Here is a 23,975-nt window from a genome sequence, read left to right as displayed (position 1 = left end):
ACCTGCACGATAACCAGGCAAAGTTTTGGAGAATGTTGTTTCCTCTGCCTTTTTGCTTAAGTGATATTTTACCGGAAGTAGAGCTGGTGGGTGAGCCGTGACCCCTTGTTCCACCAGTGGGTGCTGACGTTTGTTGTCGGCACAGCTGTGTAAATGTCCTTTTGCTGTCCACATTGAGGGTCACAGAAGGCCCCAGACTGCCCCAGGGTCCTTCCTGCCCAGCCTCCTCCCTCGTAGCTCCTGGAGCTTCCCTAGGTCCCTTCTGGTAGCCATGGCAACTCAGGCTGGTCCAGGTTTGGCAATGAGGTCATCAGCCCCATCTCAGGTGTGGCTTCAATTTGGATTTGGGAAAGTGGTGGGTACAATAAACACCTGGTGCTTTAGGAAAGTTCTATCATCATTATCATAATAATGTGTTAGTAATATGCCTTTCTGTGGCCTCAGCTTATGCTATATCTTTCATCTATTTGCTTTTCCCATTGGCTTCTCTTTGTATGGTCTGTTTGGGGAACTGGCTGCTTCTAGGTGGAAGCCCATGCGTGCTGCCATTTCCTCCAGCTGTGGCTGGGCAAACAGAGGTAAACAGCACACCTATCAGGAGGCCCGCCTGGACCCAGGATGAACACACGGGGTGTTTGCTTTCTGTGTGCACACAAGACAGCTGGGCTCTGCTGGAGCCGTCGCTCCGGCCTCTTCAAAGTGCACTTGTGATGGTGCTGGGACAGCTGCCCCTTCCCACCACACCCAGCACCGCCTGCTGCCACACAGCACACACACACATACATACACAAACTATGCACACACACCACACAGTCATACCACACACAACACCCCCCCACATACCACATACACACCACACAAACACACACACACCAGGCACATACATGACACACTAAACAAACACACACAGACACACCACACACACACACCACACACACCACACCCCAACACCCGCCACACCCACCCACACACCACATACATATGTACACACCACACCACATACCACACAAACACACATACACCATACACATACATGACACACTAAACAGACACACCACCCACACACACCATACACATACATGACACACTAAACAGACACACCACCCACACACACCATACACACAACACCCACATGCTCCCCACCCCAACCCCCCACACACCACACATATACACACACCGCACACATATATACACACCACACATGCCACACATATACATATACCACACACACCACACATACACATATACCACACATACACTACACACAGACACAGCATCCACCCACTCACACACACCACACCCCTGTCCCCCACACCCACTCACACACACACCACACATACACACACACCACACAACACTACACACACACCACACATGTATATACACATGACACACACACCACACATACACATACATCACACACACACACACACACATACATACACCACAAACACACTACATCCCCACACACATACCACACACACACCACACTTCCCCCACAGGACAGCCCCCCACACCACACACGTGCACACACACACACACACACACACACACACACACACACAGGCACACACGAGAGCCGGGCTAAGCAAGTATCTGCCACTGCTGGTGAATGCAGCCTCCCCACGGATTAGCTGTTTCACAGCTCTGTGAAGTATTTATTATTATCCCTCCACCCCCATTCTGGAGGAGAAGCAGAGACCCAGGGCCCAGTAATTTCCCTGGGGTCCCACAGCTAAAGAGTGTAGGACTGGGGTGGAGGTGGGTCACCCACTCCAGAATCTGTCCTCTTTCCCACCACACTCTATCACCTCAGTCTGCGTGTCCCCTGGCTGCCCTAACAAAGTACCACGAAGTGGGGGCTTTAAAGAACAGAAATGTATTGTCTCACAGCTCTGGAGGCCAGAAGTCTAAATTCAGGGCACTGGCAGGGCCATGCTCTCTGTCAACTCTAGGGGAAGATCCTACCTTGTCTTTTTCAGCTTCTGGCAGCCCCAGGCATTTCTTGGCATTCCTTGGCTTGTAGATGGATCCTTATAAGAAGTCTCCCCTCTGTGTGACCCTGTTTTGTGTTGTTCTCCCCTTTTATAAGACACCACTCGGAAGGGATTAGGTTTAGGACCCACTCTACTCTGGTACAACCTCATTAATTTAAATGACAAGAAAAGAAAACCCTATTTCTAAACAAGGTCATATTCACAGGTACAGGGATTAGGATTTCAACATGTCTTTTTTTCAATTGTTATTATTGTGGTGAAAACATAGATAGCAAAACACACCATCTCAACTATTATTACATGTACAATTAGGTGACATGGATCATATTCTTCAGGTCATACAACCATCCTCACTGTCCTTTTCCAAACCCCTCTACCACCGTGAACATAAATTCAGTGTCCTCTAAGCAAAAACTCCCTCTTCCCCCTCCCCACTCCTGGTAACCACTAATCATCTTTGGTTTCTATAGATTTACTTATTTCATATAAGTGAGATCATACAGCATTTGTCCTTTTGCAACTGATTTATTTCACTCAGCGTAATGTTTTCACAGTTCATCCACGTTGCGGCAAGCATCAGGACTTCATTTCTCCTTCTGGTCAAGTAACATCCTGCTGTGTGTGTGTACCACATTGTGTTGGTCCATTCATCTGTTGGGGGACATTACGGTTGTTTCCAGCTCTTGGCTATTGTGCAAAGTGCTGTGATGAACATTGGTGTATTCAACATATCTTTCGGGGGCCAGGGCGGGGGGACACATAATTGAATCCACAAAACTTGCCTATGTAGGAAAGCCCCCAAAACCCCAGGCAGTGGTTGGAAGGCACTTGAGGACATTTTCCTGGGTAGACACACACCTGAAAACTCATGTATTTATGTATTCATTCAGGCAAAAAATATTGACAATGCCAGGAACCCAGTGGCAAACAAGACAGACCCAGGTCCTAGTCCATGTGGAGCTGGCATTCTACCAGGGAGGCAGGCACTAAACAAGGATACAGATAAATAACGATTCCAGAGGTGAAGAGTGCCTGATGAAGACCTCGTCAGAGGTGTGGTCGGGTGGGAGCACCTGCGGGAGGTGGCTGCTGGGGAGCTGGCATCTGACCACAGCCCTCAGTGATGAGAGGGAGCTGGCCCAGCAAAGACTAAGGGACAAGCATTATAGGAAGAGGGAACCGCAGGTGCAAAGGTGGCATGAGCTTGGCAAAGCCTAGGAATGGCTGTGAGTCTGGGGCTTACAGGGGACTAGGGTAGGAGATGGGCCCAAGAGATGGGACGGCCCTGCCAGGTGTGGCTTTCATTCCAATAGCAGAGAAAGTGCCAGTTTACATTCCAGAAAGCCACCACAGAGTGCAGAGTGGAGAATGGATTGAAGGGTGGGGAGTGGGAAGCTTACCGGCCAGGGAGGTGGCAACTGAGTGCAATCGGCAATGGCGGGCTGTGCCAGGTGGGAATGGCCAGACTCGGGACAGATTTTGGGGGCCAGTTGATGGGACCTGCTGATGGATTTGCTGTGGGGAGTGAGGGGAAGCGAGGAACCAAGAGTGACAGCTTCGTTTGTGGCATGAGCATAAGGCAAACTGTGGAGCCAGTGATGAGATGGGGAAGCCTGGGGCAATGAATTTTAGAGGGGGTCTGGAATCGAGCAGTCCATTTCCAAAATGTCTGGGGATGTCATGTGGTATCTCAGAAGATGTCACCTGCATCGCATGCCTTAGGTCTTTGCTTACCTGTTCCTCCTCCTGCCTTCCTAGGTGCAAACATACCCTTCTTGGGTATGTAAGCTGTTCGTCAAGGTGCTCAGCTGTGGCTAGTTTCTGAGGTTTTAGCTAAGGGGCAGATGATACGTAGTGTACCCAGCCTGTAAGCTGGATTCTTTCTTTAATATTGAAGTGCTAAGAATATTGGGGCATCCTTGGGTGTGGCGCAAATGAAAACATTCAGCTATTAACCTAAAGGTTGGCTGTTCGAGTCTACCCAGAAGTGCCTTGAAAGAAAGGGCTGGCAATCTACTTCCAAAAAATCAGCCATTGAAAACCGTTACAGAGCACAGATCTACTCTGACACACAGAGGTCGCCATGAGTCAGAATCAACCCAAGGGCAACGGGTTTCGTTTTAAGAATATTGGCGGGGGGGGGGGGAGTGGAGTGAGGGTGACTCCTGGAGGTAGAAATGGAACCTTGGAGCAAAGCTCAAGTTTAAGTCGAGGAAGACACAGAAAGGCCTGCCTTCCGTGCCCAGTTTTCTTTCTGTAAAATGGAAAGGAAAACACCTTTCATGATAAAGTGGTTATAAAAGAAAGAGCAGATTTTTCTTTTTAATTTCAAAATGAAATCTATTTTGTTGTGTTTAAGGTGACAGTTTACAGAGAAAATCAGTGTCCCATTCAATAATTTGTACATAAAATGTTTCATGACCTTGGTTTCATTCTCCACAATGGGTCAGCACTCTCCCCATTTCCGCCCTGGTTTACCCGTTAACTTTCATCCTGATTTTCTACCCCTTCCTGCCTTCTCATCTTTGCTTTTGGGCAGATGTTGCCCCTTCGATCTCTTATAATTGGTTGTTCTAAGGAGCATGTTCCTCTTGGATGTTACTGTTTATCTCATGGGCTTGTCTTGTTTAGCTGGGAGGTAGTCTCCAGGAATGGCTTCAGTTCCAGGTCAGAAGAGTGTCTTAGGGCCATAGTCTCAGGGGTTTCTTCAGTCTCTGTCAGACTAGGAAGTCTGGAAAAAAATATATATATATATATTTTTTTTTTTTTCAGTGCAATGGGAAAGAATTTTGCAAAACACAGAAGACTTTATCAGTGCACAATCACAGGCGGTTAAGAGTTTGACGGCAGTGAGTCGAAGCTGGAAGACATCACAAGAGACAGATCTAGCAAACCCCATGCGTTCTAAGATTTGAACAGAAACCCAGGGTAGCTGCAGTCGTTATACTGACATTGAATTGATCTGTTTGGGAAAGACCGGGAGCGGATTCTCTTTGCTTTGGATGCTTAAAGCAGGATGAGTGGAAATAATGAGGGAGGTGCCCCCACCACACACACACACACACACACACACACACACACACACACACACACACAGACACACACACACACACCTGGTTCACTGCTGTCCAGGGCAGCCTGGCTCGCTGCAGCCAACTCACACCTGTGGGTGTTTAGGTGTCTTCTGAGATACGAACTATCTGTGCATGCCGTTTAGCCTCCCAGGTATATTTCCCTCTTGCTGGAGGTGAGCTGGGTTATACAGCCTTCCAGTGAGTTTGCTTTTCTTGAACAGACAGTGAGAGCCTCATGGTGGGGGCTGACTCAAGTGGGAAAAATCAGCATGGGATTAAATATTTACCGGGAGCAAGCACGTGATGGATGCTCTGCTGTTGGGCGAGGTGTGGATACCGACAGCCATGGGCCATTTCACGCCAGGAAAAGTCCTCCCTGTGGCTCGCAAGGCCTTGCACGGCCTGCCTTCTCACCTCCTGGAGCTCGTCTCCTCTCACTCTCCCCTTTGCTTATTCCACTCCTGCCCCCTCCACGTCCCTTGAACAGGTCACACACGGTCCTTCCTCAGGACCTTTGTACTGGCGGTTCCCTCTGCTTATGATGCTATTCTCTCAGATCCCCTCGTGACTCCTCCCTCACCTTCTCAGGTCTTTGTTCAGATGTTATCTCTGTCCCTAATCCTCCTATTTAATACAGCTAACGGCCCACTCTTCACCTCCTATCACCCTTCTCTGCTTAATTTCTCACCAGAGCACTTTTGACTTCTAATTTCTCCTACATGGTGTATTTTTTTGTTTGTTTTGTTCACTGTCTGTCCCCCCACCAAAAGGGTTGCTCTGGGAGAGCAAGGGTGTTTGTCTGTCTTGTTCACAACTGTCCCTGTGCCCAATGGTGTTCACTGGGCGTTTGTTGAGTGAATACATGAGTGAAGTATAGACAAGGATCTTCTTGGAACTGCAAGTTCCTCTGGTGTAGAGCACCCATCTAACACATTTGTGAACAGTGGGAACCGTGTGCCTTTTAATAAAAGAGCCCAGTGTGGTGTGGGGCAGGATTGCTGGACAGAGCCAATCCCAGCATGGATATTAAAGCTGGCTCTTGAACGTGCCCTTTCAGCTTTCTAAGTGACTTCCCAGAGCTCCCAGGGCCCCAGCACTGGTGGAGAAGAAACAAAGAGGCCCCCAGAGACCCAAATTGCAGAGGGGTACACTGAGGGGCGGAGATATCCAGGGTCTGCCCCTGTGATCAGCAGCTCTGGGATGGAGGTGCTGGGGCACCCAGCCTCTCGTTCCTGGCCTGTGGCCGTTGCCAGGCAGTCCCTAAGAGCTGGCTTTGTGGGCCTGAGTTGCCAAGGAGCCGCTGAATCCGCGGCCAGCCAGGTTGTGTGTTGACTCCCGGGACAGAGGGTGGGGCGGCCTGTCCAGTCTTTGACTCCCTTCTGTCCCCTCTTTCGCTCTCTCTGCTCTCTCTGGCGTCCTCACTCTTCGTTCTTCCCTCTCTCCTTCTGTAGTTTCACCCTTACTGTGCTAGAGGCCGAAGACCCTGGGCTTCCCGAGCAAGGCCTATGGACGCCGAAGTCCTCCCGGGGCCCAGACCCCATGCGCTGCCGCCCCGGTTACTATGACGCCCTGCAGGAGCGCGGCTCCGGGCTCCCGGGTCGGCACGGCGCCCTGGCGGGCACACCCAGCACGCAGCAGGACGCGTGGCCCTTCCAGATGCGCGACAGCAGCGGCAGCGGAGAGAGGCCTCCTCTGAAGCGGCGGGGCGGCGTGGTGGACCACCGCGATGTCATCCTGGCCCACCAGGCGCACAAAATCCACAGCACCCCCCAGGCCAGGAGGAAAGAATGGGAGTGAGTAAGCGGAGTGTGTGTGGCGGGGGGCGGGGACGGTAGAGCGGCCCCCAGGGAAGGGGTCACCCAGGAGGCTATGCTGTCCATGAAGTCTCCAAGCACTTCCCCGCTGGTCCATCAATAACCACTGTCTTAACTCCCCAAATATCCCCACTGGCTCTGTGGACCCCTGGACCACCCCACAGTGCAGCCCTAGGGTTAACCATGCTTCCAGAACCCTGCTCTGGGGCTCTGGGTGCCCACTCGGATGGGCTGACCAGTATTTCCAATTGGCCAGTATTACCCATCCCTCCTGAGAAAGCTGATTTCTAGAGAACTAGAATGGCAACGCTACAGAAAGTCTGAGTCTAAGCCCTGGGGTTCTGGGAAGACAGTCTGTCCTGAAGGCAGAGAGGGGCTCAGGGAGGGCTAGAAGAATGTGGTGGCTCTTGGGACTCTGGTCCTGGGTCCCTCTTTCTCTTTGCCAGTGGCCCCAAAAGTAGGTCTTCTGTGAGGTGGAAGAGTAGGCTTCCAGCTGGCCCTGCCTCTGCTGTAGTGGTTGTGTGACCCGGGGCAGGGCGTCACCCTGAGCTTAGGATCCTGACCTGTGAAATTGTTCCTTCGAGGCTGTTTGAGGATAGGAAATGGGTTGTGTGCTGGTTCAGTCCCACCTCAGCAACAATACGCCTGTGTTCAGCACAATGGGGTGCGGGGGTCTTTTTGCTTTTTCTCATGAGCTTCTTTGGCCAAGGCACAGAGCTGGATGGATTCCTGGGTGGCCTTTGGGAGGGCAAGAGTGTGAGGTGTGGATACCAGTGTCAGGGTGATTGGAGCTGATGCTGATGGGGGAAGTGGCAGCCTGGGGACCCCAAAATCCACTCTCCTGCCTCTTCATGCACCAGCCCTGACCACATGGGCATGGACAACGATGCCTCAGTCCCTGCATGCGTTGCTCAGCCCGACTCCCCTTCTCCCCGCATACTGGAGGTAAGCTGGGTTATACATGCCAGTTGGGTTCGGGGTGTCCTGATAAGGGGTGTGCAAACACAGAGGGCGATGAAAAACGCTATCATCAAAAGGAGAGATTAGAAGAGCTTCCATTTGTGGGAAGTGGTACAAATAGTGCCTGGAGGTGGCATTTTCTAAGGTTAGACTGACATCTGGTGGCGTGTTAAGCATTAGGAAGGCAATACTGGTCACTTTTTTTTTTTTTTTAGTTCACACTGTTTGATTTTCTTTCCTTTTATCCACACATCCATCTACCCACCCACTGTCCCTTCCATTCATCCATCCACTCCCTCCCCCATCCATCCATCTTCCTATCCATCTATCCATTCTTTCGTCTCCCCATCCATTCACCCGTCCATCTGTCTATTCAACCACCCGTCCATCCTTCCATGCACCCACCATCCACCCTTCTATCCATCCTTCCATATGTTCATCTGTCTATCCATCCATCCATCTGTCATTCCACAAATATCTAGGGTGCACTACTGTGTATTACTAAATACCACCCCACTATTATGCCTTCTCCAGGTCTTGCCTCCTATCTCCTCTTTTCCCCTTTCCTCTCCCTTCCCTCTTTACTCTGATACTCCACTTATTTTATTCTACCCCGTTTCTTTTCTTTCTTTTTTCTCTTCTTTTGCATGCCTTGTAATTTTTTTGTTGAAAGCCAGATTATGATGTGTTGGATAAGAGGAACTGAGGTTCTTTGATGTTGATGTTGATGTGGTGGTAATGTCCTATGATTAGGTCTTAGTGTTTTAGTGAGTCTGTGTCCCTAGGCTGTGACCTTCGCAAGTGCCTCTCAGATTTTTTCCCACCCTTTAGGTAAAAGGGGAGGCTAGAGCAGCTGTTGTTGAGTATTTCCCTTCCCTTATGTTGAAGGCTAGAGGGGGGCTTGTTTGTCAGTTCTCCTTCCCCATGCGGAAGGCTAGATGGAGATGGAGTCAGGTATTTCCCCTCTTCTGAGTTGGTTTACCCATTGCTGTTGAGTCGATTCTGACTCATAGCGACCCTACAGGACATGGTGGAACTGCCCCATAAAGTTTCCAAGGAGCACCTGGTGGATTCGAATGGCTGACCTGTTGGTTAGTGGTCATAGCACTTAACCACTACACTACCAGGGTTTCCCCAAGTTGGTTCCCAGCGAATACCCAGTGCCAAGTTGGTTAGGCTGTAATATAACCCAATTTGATTAGGCTCTGGTCAAGCAATTTTCCTTGAGGACAGGCCCTTGTCAAGAATAGAGCACTGTTTCAAAACGGCTACTTTTCCCTTCCCTCTGCCAGGAGGAGACTTTTCTCTGAACTTTACAGTGAAAACCTGGTGGGGCTCTGGAGGTGAAATTAGCCAAAGTGTGGAGGTAACTACAAGGCTTAGCCTCTTGGAGTTTTCTCTCTCAAGCTACTCCACACTCAGCTTCCAGCAATAGTTACCCTGATTACCCAATTAGTCAGACTTTTGGACACTGGGTCTGGTAGCCCTGGTGGTCTCTGCTCCCGGTAAGCAGTGATTATATTAGTCTGTCTGTCTTTCCAGCTTTGGGGACACCGTTTTGCTCTGTGACCTCAGTTCTCTGATGAACCTAAGAAGAGTTGTTGATTTTCAGATTTTCTCTTGTGAGGATGGGAGGGATGACTTCCAAGTTCCTTACATGCCAGACAGAAACCAGAAGTCTCTTTTCTTTTTAAATAAGAAATGTGACTACTTCTCTCAGGAACAGTGAGGCTACTTTAAGTGGTTATAATAAGTTATTTCCCCAGGTCTAGTAAAAAGAGATTTTTAGGGGAAGGCAAAATGTCAGCAAATTAAAGAATTTTTAAAAACCCATTGCCCAAGGAAAATTCTAACTATACCTTATAATAATGATGGTACCCAGTGAACTCAGTGCCGTCAAGTCGATTCCGACTCATACGGTAATACGGTAAGCTAACATTTATTTGGTACCTACTATGCCAGACACTGTGCTAAGCACTTTGTGGCCTTATTGCTCTGTCACAACTCTGCCATACAGTAAACCAAAAACCACACCCATTGCCAACAAGCTGATTCCAACTTCTAGAGACCCTATGGGGCAGAATAGAACTGCCCCATAGGGTTTCTAAGGACTGCATTATCCCAATTTACAAATGGAGAAAAGGAGGCAATCATTTGATCAAAGAGTTTCTACTACAGGAAGTGGCAGGGACTCAATTTAAAAATAACTCACAAAAATAAGAAAATAGAAATAAGAAAATAAGTCATATCAGGGCTAAAAGAAAAGCATTATGGGGTATTCAGAATCAGGATACGTGGTTAAGATGCTGTTTCCATTATAATCTCCTTGTATAACCAACTTCTTCTGCCTTGGTTTCCAATTCCTATTGCTTCCTAGGATTTTGAAAGGACTTGAAGCATCTTCACAGCCATGGTCTCCAAACTTCTGAACTCTTGCCCCTACCAGTAAACCGTTAACCATCTTCACCATATCCACAACATATGCATGTCTATTTATAAATCCTATTAAGGATTTCACTGCATTTAGTCCATGCATTATAAAATATATATAAAAGTATAAATATTAAAAGTATGAGACATCCATGCGATAAATATTTTAAATGGTTTTATTATCGTTTGTTAATCTAATGGTACAAAGCCCTCTTGCCCTCCTGTTACACAAGTTTGTTTTCACTTTTTGCGCACTGTGCTTTGTAAGTTTTTCATTGTGAAAATGTTCAAATACACCAAGAGTAGAGAGAAGAGTACAACGAGCCCTACACCCATCACCCGATTCAACAGTTACCAGGATTTTGCCAGTCTCAAATTATAAATCCACTTTCCCCATTTCTTATTTTCTGAGTTAATTTGGAAGCAAATCCCAGACCTTACATCATTTTTATCCTTACGGACTTCAGATAAAATTTCTAAAATACACAGATATTGCCTTACCTTCATCACAGTAGCAAAATTAACAATAATTTTTTATATCATCTATGTTAGTCTCTGTGACGGCATTAACAAGTTACCACAAACTGGGTGGCTTAAAACAATAGAAATTAATTTTTTCACGGTTCTAGAATCCACAAGTCTGAAATCAAGGTCTCAGCAAAACTGGGCTCCCTCTGAAGGCTCTTGGAAAGAATCTTCCCTTGCCTCTTCCAGCTTCCAGTGGTTGCCACCAATCCTTGATGTTCCTTGACTTCTAGACACACCATTCCAACCTCTTTTTCCATCTTCACATGGCCTCCTCCTGAGTGTCTCTTTCTGTGACTCTTCTTTTCTTACAAGGACACCAGTCATTGGATTGGGGCCCACCCCAAACCCAGCACGGCCTCATCTTAACCTATTACACCTGCAAAGACCCTATTTCCACATAACGTCATGCTCCTTGGTATGAGGGCTAGAACATGAGCATCTCTTTTTGGGGGACACAGATCAACCCATAACACCATCTCTCCAGACCATGTTCAACTTTCCCTGCTTGTCTCAAAATTGTCTTTTTACGTTTGATTTCTTTGAATTGAGAAGGTCCGTGTGCTGCGTTTGGTTGCCAAATGCCTTGAGCCTCATTTGGCCTATGGCATCTCTCCCTGCTCCCTTTTCCTTATCCCATTGACTGGAATGATTGTCCTGTAGAATGTCCCTCTTCTGACTCATCTGCTTGAAAACCTTTGTTCTGAATGTCCCGCTAGTCGTGGTGGCTTTGTCCATCAGCAGCACCCTCACTGAGGCAGAGCACACACCAGCGAGGCTGATCATAGTAACTGTGACTCCAAATCTCAAAACGTCTTCACTGTCATTCCCAACATTTTCGGCCCCTTCCTATCAAAGACTGAATTAGGTTGCCATGATTTTGCTTCCCCATGTTGCTGAGGGAGGCCTGGTGCCAGGGGGACCAAGTCTCAGATCTGTCATTCCCCATGGCTCTTTCCTGCTGACATCGCTATTTTCTTCAATCCTTGGCTTCCGGGCAGAAATCTTCTTCAAGCAATCTGCCCAGTATGTCAACCAGTTTGTTGTTGTTGTTAGGTGCCATCGAGTCGGTTCCGACTCATAGCGACCCTATGCACAACAGAACGAAACATTGCCCGGTCCTGCGCCATCCTTACAATCATTGTTATGCTTGAGCTCATTGTTGCAGCCCCTGTGGCAATCCACCTCGTTGAGGGTCCTCCTCTTTTCCACTGACCCTGTAGTCTGCCAAGCATGATGTCCTTCTCCAGGGACTGATCCCTTCTGACAACGTGTCCAAAGTATGTAAGACGCAGTCTCGCCATCCTTGCCTCTAAGGAGCATTCTGGCCGCACTTCTTCCAAGACAGATTTGTTCGTTCTTTTGGCAGTCCACAGTATGTTCAATATTCTTTGCCAACACCACAATTCAAAGGCGTCAACTCTTCTTCGGTCTTCCTTATTCACTGTCCAGCTTTCATATGCATATGATGCGATTGAAAATACCATGGCTTGGGTCAGGCGCACCCTAGTCTTCAGGGTGACATCTTTGCTCTTCAACACTTTGAAGAGGTCCTTTGCAGCAGATTTGCCCAACCAGTTTAGCTTAGTTAAAATGAAACATTGCAGTCCACCACCCATTTACATGGTGTAAGCAGACCACGGGGGACATTGGTGGCTCAGTTGTAGAATTCTCACCTTCCATGTAGAAGACCCAGGTTTGATTCCCAGCCAATGCATGTGTGTTGCTATGATGCTGAACATATTTCAGTGGAGCTTCCAGACTAAGATGGACTAGGAAGAAAGGCCTGGCAATCTACATCCAAAAATTAGCCAGTGACAACCCTATGGATCGCAATGGTCCAGTCCTGCCACCAAGCATGCGGGTGGCACCAGAATGGGCAGTATCTCATTCTGTTGAGCACGGGGTCACCATAAGTTGGGTCAACTTGAGAGCCACTAACACCAAGAAGCAGACTGAGGGACACTTGTCATTTCTTGTCTGTCTCCCCCACTGGAGTGTCCCTGGCAAGGATGTCTGTTTTGTTTGCTGCTGTGTCTCCAGTAAGTGCTCAGTTAATATCTGCTAAATGAACACACCAAATGGTGACAAGTGAGGGTCATGGTCAACAAGCCAAGTGTCAACCACACATTAAGTACTAATAAAGCTCAATGCTTTTCTTAGTTTAGATGATACAACAGAAATGAAAGTTTGAGTATTTTGTTCCATACCCCACAGATGCCTGTGTACTCCCTAGGGTGTCTGTACCCCTGTTGAGAGGTTGTTGTACCCCATACTCAGAGCTGAGTGAGAAGGTGCTGCTCCCTTCCCCTTTCCCCATCTTCCTTCTCCCTTCCTCCCTCCCCCACTTTCTTTATTTCTTTCACAAATATTTACAACACCGTCTGTATTGGTTTCCTGTGGCTGCCGTAACAAAATATCACAAACTGATGACTTTACACAGCAGAAACTTACAGTCTCACAGTTCTGAAGGCCAGAAGTCTGAAATCCTGGTGTCTGCAGGGCTGGATCCTTCTGGAGGCTCTGAGGGAGAATCTGTCCCGTGCCTCTCTCCTCAATTCTGGCGGCTGTTGGCATTCCTTGGCATTTGACTTGTGACTACATCACTCTAAGCTCGGCCTCTGTCTTCATTTGGCTGTTTTCCCTGTATCTGTGTCCTCTCCTTTTCTTATAAGGACACCACTCATTGGATTTAGGGCTCATTCTAAATCCAGGATGATTTCATCTTGAGATCCTTAACTAATTACATCTGCAAAGGCCTCTTTTCCAAATAAGATCATATTGTGAAGTTCCAGGTGGACATGGATTTTGGGGGACACTATTCAACCCACTATACCATCTCTGCCTGTGCCTGACTCTGTGTGGGGCCTTGGGGACGCAACAGTTAGCATCCAGCAGGAAAAACCAATATGAAACAAGTGATGACGAGAGGAAGCCTGCTGCGAGGGCAGACACAGGGCAGTCACTGTGCAGAGCAAGGCCTCCTCCACGGTCTGGGGTTCTGGGAGGCCCTTCCAGCATGTCTCACCCTTTACCATGCACAGGAACCCCTGAAGAGTCTAGTTAAACTGCAGATTTAGACTCAGCAGGTCTGGGATGGGGCCTGGGACTCTGCATTTCTAACAGGTTTCCAGGTGAGGCTGATGCTGTTGTCCATGGGCCGTGCTCTGAGCATCCAGGTTCTAAGCCATCATCATCACCTGAAAATAGAGGACATGGGTGGGAGGAGAGAGAGAGAGAGAGGAGAGCAAAGCAAACTGCAATGCATACCATGGATAACACTTATTACTCTCTGTGATAATAGCAATAACAAATGTTTACAGTGCACTTACTGTCTGTGTCACTATGAATTGGAATCAACTCGATGGCAATGGGTTTTACTATCTGTGGGGCATGGCTCCAAGCCCTTTGTATGTATTAACTCTTTCATTTCTCACCACCGTTATTACAAATAGGCTGTGTGTCATGTCACTCTTTCCCAAAGTGTCCCTGCATCCCACATCTTATTGAATGCTGCTTGGAAAATCAAACCCACTTCTCTGCCACCAAGGAGCCCTGGTGGTGCAGTGGTTAAGTGCTCAGCTGCTAACTGAAAGATTGGTGGTTCGGACCCACCAGCGGCTCCAGGGGAGAAAGATGTGGCAGTCTGCTTCCATAAAGATTAGAGCCTAGGGAACCCTATGGGGCAGTTCTACTCTGTCCTGTAGGGTTGCCATGAGTCAGGATCAATCCGATGGCAGTGGGTTTGGTGATTGGTAGAAAGGCTAATATGACTGGAGGCCAAAGAGAGAGAATTAACCTACACATAGTCTCAAAGATAGTTGAGATGGATCTAGATTTTCCATGTCTCCCACCTTACTTGTGGTAAAAGCCAAAGTCTACCTCATAGCTCTCAAGGCCCAGCACAATTGACCCCACCTCCTCCCACACTCCACCTTACTCATTCTGATCCAGCCACCCTGGCCTCTTACACTGCTCCTCAGACACACGCCAAGCATGTTCCACCTCAGGGCCTTTGCATGGGCTGTTCCCTCTGCCTGGAGCTCTTTCCCCAGATCTCTGCTTGGCTCACTGCCTCCCCTCTTCCTTCAAGTCTTTGCGCAAACGTCACCCTCTCAGGGAGCCTTTCCTGACCACTCTATTTAAAATGCAGCCCTTTCACAGTCTGTTCCCGCCTCCCTACCTCATTTCTCTCCTTAGTACTGATGACCAACTCATATGCAAAACCCAGTGCCTTAGCTGTCTGTATTTCCTTTGCGCAGTGTCAGCTCCACAAGGGCAGGGGTTTTGTCTGGTTTGTTCTTGCTGTGTCCCTAGCCCCTAGAACAGAGCTTGTCAAACTACAGCCCAGAGGGCAAATCCAGCCTCCACCTGTGTTAGTACAATCTAAGGGCTAAGAATGGTTTCTGTGTTTATAAAGGTTTGAAAAAAACTCAAGGGAATAATATTTCTTGATATGCGAAAATTCTATGAAATTCAAAATTCAGTATCCATAAAGTTTTATTGGAATGCAGACTTGTCTGTTCCGTGAATGTTGTCTGTGGCTGCTTTTGCACTACAATGGCCAAGTTAAGTAATGCAACAGCGCCCGTCCTGAAAAAGTAAAATATTTAGTTTACCCTCTGGTTTTTCACAGAAGTTTGCAGACCCCCGGGCTAGGTAGAACAGCGCCTAGCATATAGAGTTGTTTGCTGTGGAGTCGATTTCCTCTCATAGAGACCTTATAGGACGGAGTAGAACTGTCCCACAGGGTTTCCTAGGCTGTAATCTTTACAGAAGTAGATCACCAGGTCTTTTCATCTGCGGAGCAGCTGGGTGGGTTCAAACTTCCTACCTTTCTGTTAGCAGCCCAGCGCTTAAGAATTGTGCCACCATAGACATCCAGTTTGGACCACTGTACGGCGTGGAGTCAGAGGCCAGGGGACCCCAGTTCTCATTTCCGCCCTCTCTCACCTGTGGCTGCCACGGTATGCCACCAGGTGGCGCTGTGGCTCTCGAGCCGGGCGGCGCCGGCAACAGAGGCGGGAAGAGGTCAGCGCAGCCTCCCTAGGGATGCACCTCTTGGCCTCCTTGCTCTGCCACTGGTGGACAGAATTCTGAGAAATGGAAGTCAGCCCCAAACCAAGAATCCAGTTTTCATCATGTAAAAACCAATAATCTGAGAAGCTGGACTATATAAAGAAGAACAGGGCATCAGGATTGGAAGAAGACTCATTAACAACCTGTGTTATGCTGATGACACAACCTTGCTTGCTGAAAAGTGAAGAGGACTTGAAGCACTTACTGATGAAGGTCAAGGGACACAGCCTTCAGTATGGATTACACTTCAACTTAAAGAAAACAAAAATCCTCACAACTGGACCAATAAGCACCATCATGATAAAAAGTAAAAAAAAAAAATTTGGAGGAGAAATTGAAGTTGTCAAGGATTTCATTTTTACTTGGATCCACAATCAACAGCCATGGAAGCAGCAGTCAAGAAATCAAAAGACGCATTGCCCTGGGTGAATTTGCTGCAAAAAGGCCTCTTTAAAGTGTTAAAAAGCAAAGACTTTACTTTAAGGCCTAAGGTGCATCTGACCCAAGCCATGGTGTTTTCATTCGCCTCATATGCATGCAAAAACTGAGCAGTGAATAAGGAAAACACAAGAAGAATTGATGCCTTTGAATCGTGTTGGTGAAGAATATTGAATATACTATGGACTGCAAAAGAAGGAACAAATCTGTCTTGGAAGAAATGCAACCAGAATGCTCCTTAGAAGTGACACATACTTTGGAGATGTTATCAAGAGGGACCAGTCCCTGGAAAAGGACATCATGCTTGGTAGAGGGTCAGCAAAAAAGTGGAGGACCCGCAACGGGATAGATTTACATAGTGGTTGCAACAGCGAGCTCAAAAATAACAATGATCATGAGGACAGCTCAGGAATGGACAGTGTTTCGTCCTGTTGTACATAGGGTTGCTATGACTCAATGGCACCTAACAACAATAACCGACAGTTACACAGATGGCCATTTATTTTTTCATGCACAAAGGACTTGGTTAAGTCCAATGGGAGGACTCAGGATTCGACAGCAACAGGTTTGGTTTTTGTTTTTTTTCAGAGTGGTGAAGGGTTAAACGAGGGGACCGAGGTCCAGTGTGGGGCCTGTCTGTCTTTGGTCTGGAGACCAGACAACCAGGGTTCAAATCCCAGCTCCGCCACTGACCAACTGTGTGCCCTGGGTAAGTTCTCTCTCCACTCTGTGTCTCAGTTTCCTCATCTGTAAAATGGGAAGAACGACAGCACCTCACGGGGCTCTTACAAAGATTCAATTCAACACATTATTATCTGACCAGCATTTAGAACAGTGCAGGCACATAGTAAGCACTTGGCAGCTGTTTGCTGGGGAGGGGGTGTAAACTGTTAGCATCTTGAGGCCTCAGTTTACACAGTTAAAAAATAACAACGACAATACAGTAGGTTGTTCAGCCATTACATTTAAACCAAAACCTGATTTTTAAAGACAGCTTGGTCAGGAAGCAGAGCACTTTTCTTTTTTTAAGGGAGGTTGGTTAGACAGTCCTAGCCTAGTTGATATTTAAAAAAAAAAAAAATAGGTCTGGTCCCAGGGAGCTTTATTTTCAGGACAGCTGCCTGATTTTTAGTGCAGAAAGGCCCTTGTTTTGTCCTTTAAATGAGATTTGGCTGTAGCCAGCCATGGAAGAACTGGGGATGCCCTTCCCCTGACCTATCCATCTGATCCTCCTCATGACTTTTTGGACACCACCCCCCCCCCCCCGCCAACAAGTTCTACTCATTGATCTTCCTTTTTTTTCCGTGCGTGCATCAAGTGCATTTCCACCACAGGGCCTTTGCATGTGCTGTTCCCTCTGCCTGGAGCACACTTTCTCAAGTTCTTCAATTACTGGTTCCTTTTTTTTTTTTTTCTTATACTCCAGTCTTGGCATAAACGCCACCTCCTCATGCAGATCCCTCATGCTGAGTCCCTGTGGACCACAGCTTCCTGTTCATTATCTAAAATTGTGTGCTCCCTTCTACACTGGACTGTCAACTCCATGAGGGCAGGGTTATTATTATTATTATTTTTGTCTGACTTGTCCACTGCTATTTTTTTTTTATGTCCCCAGTGCTTAGAAAAGTGCCCAGTGCATAGCAGATGTTCAGGCAATGTTCGCTGAGTGAATAACTAATTAATCACTGGGAACTTGAACATCTGTGTTGATGAGCTCTCTATGACTCTGACCTTGGGGCCTGCAAGCTCACTAAAGTCAGTGAACTCCATTTTCTCTTCAGTTCTCTGTCCAGGGCATCTTCTGGTTCTAGGCCTTCCACACTGTACTCGAGGGGGTCTGCCTGGAGGAGGAGGACGTCACACAGACAGGCATCCAGGAGCTGCAAGGAAATCATTCCCATTTATCCCACACCAACTATAGGCCTGGCCCTGTGCCAAGAGGCTTAGCGTGTGAGCTCAATGACTCTTTACTGCAGTCCCAATTTTACAGAAGCACCTGAGGCACGGATAGGTTAAATAACAAAGCCAATAGGAACTAACAGGTCAGAGCCCTCCTTGAAACCCAGATGTGTCCAAGTCCAGAGCCCAAGATCTTACCTCTTCTCCCTGTAAGATCTTGAATTTGGAAATGCTTCGCATGTAGTAGAATGAATGAATGGATGGATGAATTAATGAAGTTGTGATTATTAAGATTTCCCTGTCCTTTAAGTACTAAACTCCACAGCCGAGAGACCCTTTTCTTTTGTTAAAGAGACAAAGATGTTACCTTGAAGACTAAGTGCGCCTGACCCAAGCCATGGTATTTTCAATTGCATCATTTGCATGTGAAAGCCGGACAATGAATAAGGAAGACCGAAGAAAGCCTTTGAATTGTGGTGTTGGCAAAGAATATTGAATATACCATGGATTGCTAAAAGAACAAACGAATCTGTCTTGGAAGAAGTACAACCAGAATGCTTCTTAGAAGCAAGGATGGCGAGACTGCGTCTTACATACTTTGGACATGTTGTCAGGAGGGATCAGTCCCTGGCGAAGGACATCATGCTTGGTAAAGCACAGGGTCAGCGGAAAAGAGGGAAGACCCTCAACGAGATGGATTGACACAGTGGCCACAACAATGGGTTCAAGCATAACAATGACTGTGAGCCTGGCACGGACCAGGCAGTGTTTTGTTCTGTGGTACCTAGGGTCGCTGTGAGTCAGAACCGACTCAACAGTACCTAACAACAACAACAACTCTCTAGTTAGTGATTTTCCCTCCCTCCTCCTCCCATCCCTGGTAACCATCAAAAAATGCTTCTTTCTGTGTGTAAACCTTTTCTTGACTATTTATAATAGTGGTCTCATCAATATTTGTCCTTTTTTCATTGACTTATTTCGCTCAGCATAATGTCCTCCAAATTCATTCATGTTGTGAGTTGTTTTGCAGGCTCATCATTATTCTTTATCGTTGCATAGTATTCCATTGTGAGTATGTACCGCATTTGTTTATCCATTCATCTGTTGATGAGCAATTAGGTCGTTCCCATCTTTTTGTTATTGTGAATAACACTGCAATGAACATGGGTGTGCATATGTCTATTCTTGTCACGGCTCTTATTTCTCTAGGATATATATATTTTTTTATATACCTAGGAGTGGGATTGCTGGATCATATGGTATTTCTAACTTTTTAAGGAAGTGTCATACCATTTTCCATAGTGGTTGTACCATTTTACATTCCCACCAGCAGTGTATAAGAGTTCCAATCTCTCCACAACCTCGTCAGCATTTGTTTTCTGTTTTTTTCATCAGCGCTGTTATTGCCAGGGGGAGATGGTATCTCAATGCAGTTTGATTTGCATCTCTCTAATGGCTAAAGATTGTGAGCATCTCTTCATGTGTTTGTTAGCTGCCTGAATGTCTTCTTTGGTGAAGTATCTGTTCATGTCCTTTGCCCATTCTTTAATTGGGTTGTTTGCCTTTTTGTTGTTGAGGTGTTGAAGTCTTCTATAAATTTTAGAGGTTAGATCCTTGTCAGATAAGTTGTAGCTAAAAATTTTTTTCCAGTCCATAGGTTCTCTTTTTACTATTTTGCTAAAGTCTTTTGATGAGTGTAATAAGTGTTTAGTTTTTAGGAGATCCCAGTTACCTAGTTTCTTTTCTGCTGTTTGTGCATTTCTAGTTTAATGTGGTATTCTATTTATGCCATATATTAGGCATTGTTCCTATTTTTTCTTCCATCATCTTTATAGTTTTAGGTTTTACTTTTAGGTCTTTGGCCCATTTTTAATTAGTTTTTGTGTATGGTGTGAGGTATGAATCTTGTTTCATTTTTCTGCAAACAAATATCCAGTTTTGCCAGCACCATTTGTTAAAGAGACTGTCTCTTCCCCATTTAATGAACTTTGACCCTTTGTCAAAGATCAGCTGTCCATAGGTGGATGGATTTACTTCCGGGCTCTCAATTCTGTTCCATCAGTCTATGTGTCTGTCATTGTACCAGTACCAGGCTGTTTTGACTACCACGGCTGTATAGTAGGTTCTAAGATCAAAGAGTGTGAGGCCTCCTACTTTGTTCTTCTTCAATAATGCTTTCCTTCTCTGTGGCCTCTTTTCTTTCCATATAAACTTAGTGATTATTTTTTCCACCTCATTAAAGAATGATGTTGGAATTTGGATTGGGATTGCATTATATCTGTAGATTGCTTTGGGTAGTATTGACATTTTCACAATGTTAAGTCTTCCTATTCATGAACATGGTATGTTTTTCCATTTATGTAGGTCTATTTTAGTTTTCTGCAACAGTGTTTTGTAGTTTTCTGTGTATAAGTCTTTTATGTCTGTAGTTAGATTTACTCCTAAGTATTTTATCTTTTTGAGGGCTATTGTAAATGGTATTCTTTTCCTGATTTCCTTTTAGGAGTTCTCTTTGTTGGTGTAGGAATGTGTCCAGAGTTTTTATTGGGGTTTCATTACATAGGTATGATTATACACTTGGCCCATGTGGTTCAACTCATTCTCCAGCCCCCTCCTCTCCTAGGGGAGGTTGAGCTGATATTACCTGGTGGGTCTTCTCAGCCCCACACCCTGAGTCACCCTGTTAGCATAACAAAGACATTCCAATCAAACTGGGAAGTACCAAGTGCTTAGAGGTTACCTCCCAGAAACCAGGGACAAAGACCAAATCCTTTGGGTAAAGTAATTCTCCACCCCACACCACCTTCTGATGTTTCCAACTTCTCACAGCCCCTTTCTCTCCTTTGTCTCCTGTGATTATGATAATAACCCTTGGCTAGGGCAGGTGTTCTAATCTCTGGATCACAAATGAGGAAACAAAGTCCAAGTGTACATAGAGATCTGCCCCATGTTACACGTTGCACTTCAAATGAGTGACAATTCAGTTAAAAAACAATCATGCCATCTCCCCATGAGCAAATGTGTTCCTTCACCATCCAACAAGGCAGTTCTTGCCTGTTTTACATTCTTCCAAAGGGCCCCAAATGTGGTGGAAAGGACAGACTTGGGGGCAGAAGGAGCTCCATTCAAATCATAATCCGTCCAATTGGAGCTCCTCTGAGCGCTTTACGAAAGCTCTTCATGCAGAGAGCCTGGGAGAGTGCAGCTGAGGTGGCCCTTGGTACTGATTGGAATGTCTTTGTTATACTAACAAGGTGACTCAGGTTGAGGTGGCAGGGCTCAGGTAATACCACCTTCAGGAGAAGTCTGCCTCGTTTATGCATTTCCTCCCTGTGGTCTGGGGACCACCTGGGCGATATTTATATGTGGCTCCTACAGGCTGCCTCTTGGGTTAAAGCCAAAAAACAAAACCTGTAGCCATCAAGTTGATTCCAAATCATAGTGACCCCCATAGGGCTTCCAAGGCTGTAAATCTTTACAGAAGCAGACTGCTACATCTTTCTCCCACAGAGTGGCTGGTGGGTTCGAACCTGCCGACCTTCACAATTAACAGCGAAGGGCTTAACCACTGCATCACCATGGCTCCTTTCTTGGGTTAAGGGATTCTGAATAAGAAGGCCACTCAGCTTAGTGGTCCCCAGCATAACCTCTGGAACCAGGCTGGCTGGGTTCACACCCCAGCTCTCTTTGCTATGCAACCTTGGGCAAGTGGTTTCACCTCTCGTGAGCCTCAGTTTCCTCATCTGTATAATTGGGAAAAGAACTGTTGCTGTTAGTTGCAGTCAAGTTCACATGGGACTCATGACGACCCCGTGCACAATGGAAAAATACACTGCCTGGTCTCATGCCATTTCCATGATTGGTTGCAGATTGAACTGTTGTGATCCACAGGGTTTTAAATGGGTGATTTTTGGAAGTAGATTGCCAGGCCTTTCTTCCTAGTCCATCTTAGTCTAGAATCTCCTCTGAAACCTGTTCAGGCTCATAGGAACATGCAAGTCTCCACTGACAGATGGGTGAAGGTCGCAACTGGCAGCATTATGCTGGTGGCTGGGTTGGGCAGCAATGGCATCACTAGGGTTGGTTTCACCCAGTGTGGTAACTCATGGTGTCACCCCTCCCATGGACCTTCTCCCATACCAGACCATACAGAATCCTTAGTAATGTTTATTATCAATTTTAATCACAGGATAATATATGATAAGTATAGTTGTAAATTGCTTAAATATAATCTCTGATTATATGAATGCTAACAACAAAATCGTTTTGTAAAATTTTTCTGCATTGAATTACCACATTATTAGTAACTGAGCAGAAGCCTTTTCTGATTTTTCTCCTTTTCTTTTAATTACTACTTCCTTCTCAAAAAAGTTATTGATTTAGGTTCATGAATACTAATTACCACAATATTGTAGCTAAAACACCAAAAATTCTGGCAAAAATCAGCAACTATAAAAACTCTGGCAGCAACGAAAACAACAGCCATGTACTTGGAGACAAAGCCACGTGATTCAAAGCGTCGCTGTAATTGGGTAACAATGACAGTTATGACCGGAGCGTATTAGAAGGTTCAAAAAGTAAATTAGCATAGAGTTTTAGCCTTGTAGCTATATTCATACATGTAAGCTGGGCTTACAAAAAATGTTTTTGTTGTTATAACTAACTACAGGGATATTTTTTGAAAATGTAAATTTCTGCTGAAACACTGCCAAAACTTTTATGGACAATCATTGTGGTGTCACCTCTTCTGCCATTGTCACCTGGTGCAGTCCTCTCTACCCCACAGTCCCCTAGTGACTCCACTGCTGGGTAGTCCAAGAAGCTTCACTCATATATCTCGTGCCTCAGAGCTCCTCTGGTGGCCTCTTTCTCTCCATGTGGCTGCTTAGGCTTCCTCACAGCATGGTGAGCTCAGGGTTGTTGGACTTTCTAAAGGCTGACTTTCAAGAGAAAGTAGGTCAAACTTAAAGTCAAAAGCTGCCAGTCTCTTAAGAGAGGTTTCCAGGTTTGAATGAGCTCAGGTATCATATCTGGGAAACTTGGAATGTATCCTGTTAGCTTTGAGCAGACTACTGGAGATTTTCAGGTAAGAGGAAATAACATATTGGTATTTCAGGACATAATTTCAAAAAGGAGTACAGTTGGGAAGAACAGAGTCTGGGGACAGAAACCCCGGTCCTTTCTACTCTCTGGGACCACATGTTTGTTGCTTAACTTTCTTGAGCCTCAGTTGTATCATCTGTGAAACAGGATAATAAGAATCCCCATCTTGCACACCCTTCATGGCTTTTATAAAGATCAAATATGAAACTTTTAGTACTTTGTAAGCCAGGGTTGCCAAACTCAACTGCCTACAGAGGCCAGGCAGACAACAAATGATTGGAGTGAGCTCCAATTTAAGGCGATAAATGTCAGTTAATGCTCAGTGTCCATGTTAGTCAGGAATTTAATAGGGAGTGGTAAGGCCTGTGGCAAACTGAAGTACTGAAGCCTCACATAAAGGATATGGTCATTATTCAATAGAAGCTGATTGACACCATGTGGGATTGTGGGCTCAGTATGGCTAAATCTGATTTTTCAAGGAAAGGCAAAAATGATGTTTATGAGTAATCTCTTGACTCATAAATATTTGTAACACATTTATATCTTAAGGCATGGGTAGACCAAAGAAGCAACTTGTGAGCTTCTTCTTTGTAACAGCTGCTGAAAACAGGAGTGCTCAGTGTAAATGTTAGTTATCAATTTTACCATGAATTTTT

General features: G+C 46.1%; 1 protein-coding gene across 1 annotated transcript in view; it reads left to right on the top strand.

The window, feature by feature from the left end:
• The window catches only part of CACNA1A (calcium voltage-gated channel subunit alpha1 A), a 366,456-nt gene that overhangs the window by 16,615 nt on the left and 325,866 nt on the right, over positions 1-23,975 (top strand). Inside the window, exon 2 of the mRNA XM_049877067.1 lies at positions 6,523-6,864. Within this exon, the coding sequence (XP_049733024.1) occupies positions 6,523-6,864 (342 nt within the window). The remainder of the gene's footprint in view (positions 1-6,522; positions 6,865-23,975) is intronic.

This window comes from Elephas maximus, chromosome 3 (genome assembly GCF_024166365.1).
Source record: "Elephas maximus indicus isolate mEleMax1 chromosome 3, mEleMax1 primary haplotype, whole genome shotgun sequence".
In the NCBI taxonomy this organism is placed as follows: domain Eukaryota; kingdom Metazoa; phylum Chordata; class Mammalia; order Proboscidea; family Elephantidae; genus Elephas; species Elephas maximus.
Note: the sequence above shows the minus strand (reverse complement) of the source record. Positions and strands in the feature narration are given on the sequence as shown.